Genomic DNA, 1,797 nt, shown 5'->3' on the forward strand with positions numbered 1-1,797 from the left:
GTGCTCTCGAGGGGTTTGGTGCCCACACACTGCTCGATCGAGGTCTTGAGCTCCGTTATCACTAGAAAGAGGGGAATGTGGTTGAAATGGGGTGGCACTTCACTTCTCCCAGTCCCACCACACTAAAGCCAATCTCCAGGGCCCCAGGTGGGGACACTGGCACATATAACCTTCACCCTTCAGGTACTCTGAGCCCTGTCCTGCTCACACATCAAACTTAGGGCAGCAAGGAACCTCCTAGCAGGTCCCAACTCAGGACAGGGAACAGCAGGGGACTTAGTCATGGTTTGGATCTCATCCAACTCTCCTCCAGCACGTGCCACAGAACAGTGAGCACCTTCAGCTCTTCCCCTTCCCTCCAACAGCACATTTTCAAGCCTGTGTCATACATTGTCACCAGCATCAAGAGTATTTCAAGTCTTGCAAAGCAGGGTCAGGGACTGAGAGGGGTAATAACACTCTTGCGCAGGCTCTGCGTTGTTTCTCCCAGCACAGAGAAGAGCAGGAGAGAGCGCCCAGGCCAGAACACCCATCAGGAGAGACTCTCATCTCTCACAGCTGAGCCCCAAGACCCCATCACCCAACCTGAGCTGCTGAGCACCATCCATAGGACATTGTTGCCCTCAGGGGGGTTCAGGTCCCATGGCAGAGCCCAGTGCAGGACACTGGGCTCACATGAGGGTGCTGGGAAGTCTCCTGGGCAGAATCCCTTTCTCCAAAGGGCCTTTCCTCAACCCACACAGGGCACTTCCAGGGAGGTATCTTACCTTGGTAGAACTGGGTGTTGCCCAGGAAGAGGGTGCTGTTGAGGATGGCCAGGATCCAGCAGAGGGGCAGCAGGTAAAGGACACAGACAGAGCCCAGCAGAGCCCCATAAAACCTTGGAAGGAGCAACAGGACACCGCAGTCAAGACAGAGCAACTCACACCACAGCACAAGCCCCCTGCCTTCATCTGGACCTCCATCTGCTCTCTTCAAGTACCAAACACATCAAATGCAGCTCCACAGGCTCTGTCTGGCTCCTCTCTGTGCTGAGCCCATTACAGGAGACCCGATCCAGTACTACTCACTTGGACGAGATAGTTGGGTTCTCCCAGTACAGTACACGGTACGCTGCCTCACAGCTGCAGCACATCCTGCTCAGAAACCCCTCCAACTGGATCAAGCTGCCAACGAGACCTCACAGTCACAAAAAGACCCCACAAGCATACACCCTGGCTCCCCCACACTCACATGCTTTCAAGTGGCCAGGTTGGCACAAACCCAGGCCCTTCACAGCCACGGAGAAGCCTTTCTGGCCACAGCAGCCTCGAGAGCCCCACAACCAGGAGGGCTCCAGAGACTCACAAGCTCTTGACCTGGACGATGGCCTCCTGGCGGGAGAGCTGCACCCTGCGCAGGTCCTCCCGGCGAACGCTGTGGTACCTCCTGCGCACCAGCTCCGGTTCCGAAGGTCGGGCCCGGCACGTCTCCTGCAGGTAGCCCAGCAGGGCCGGCATCGCGACCAACAGAGCGAGCACTGAGTACCAGGCGGCTGGAAGAGGTGGGACAGCATCAGCTGGGGTTGGGGGGAGGTCTGCGGAAGGGGGATCACCCCCATCCACCCCATACACACCTTGGCCAAGGGTGAGGAGGAGGAAGTTGAGGCCGAGGCAGACGAGGAGGGAGCACATGGGCCGCTGCCACCTGCGGAGAAGAAGACGGGTGAGGAGTGGGAGAAGCAGGGAATGCATTGGGCCGGAAGGGACCTTTAAAGGTCACCTAACCCTGCCGTGAGCAGGGACATCGAATCAGCGA

General features: G+C 57.9%; 1 protein-coding gene across 1 annotated transcript in view; it reads right to left on the reverse strand.

The window, feature by feature from the left end:
- Positions 1-1,797, reverse strand: part of ZFYVE27 (zinc finger, FYVE domain containing 27) — a gene marked incomplete at its 5' end in the record, with an annotated part of 4,721 nt that overhangs the window by 2,573 nt on the left and 351 nt on the right. Inside the window, 5 exon segments of the mRNA XM_009874475.1 lie at positions 1-61; positions 768-880; positions 1,071-1,166; positions 1,348-1,534; positions 1,616-1,686. The exon segment at positions 1-61 is cut by the window's left edge and continues 13 nt beyond it. Of these exon segments, the coding sequence (XP_009872777.1) occupies positions 1-61; positions 768-880; positions 1,071-1,166; positions 1,348-1,534; positions 1,616-1,686 (528 nt within the window).

The sequence above is a fragment of the Apaloderma vittatum genome, unplaced genomic scaffold (assembly GCF_000703405.1).
Source record: "Apaloderma vittatum isolate BGI_N311 unplaced genomic scaffold, ASM70340v1 scaffold28708, whole genome shotgun sequence".
Taxonomy (NCBI): Eukaryota; Metazoa; Chordata; class Aves; order Trogoniformes; family Trogonidae; genus Apaloderma; species Apaloderma vittatum.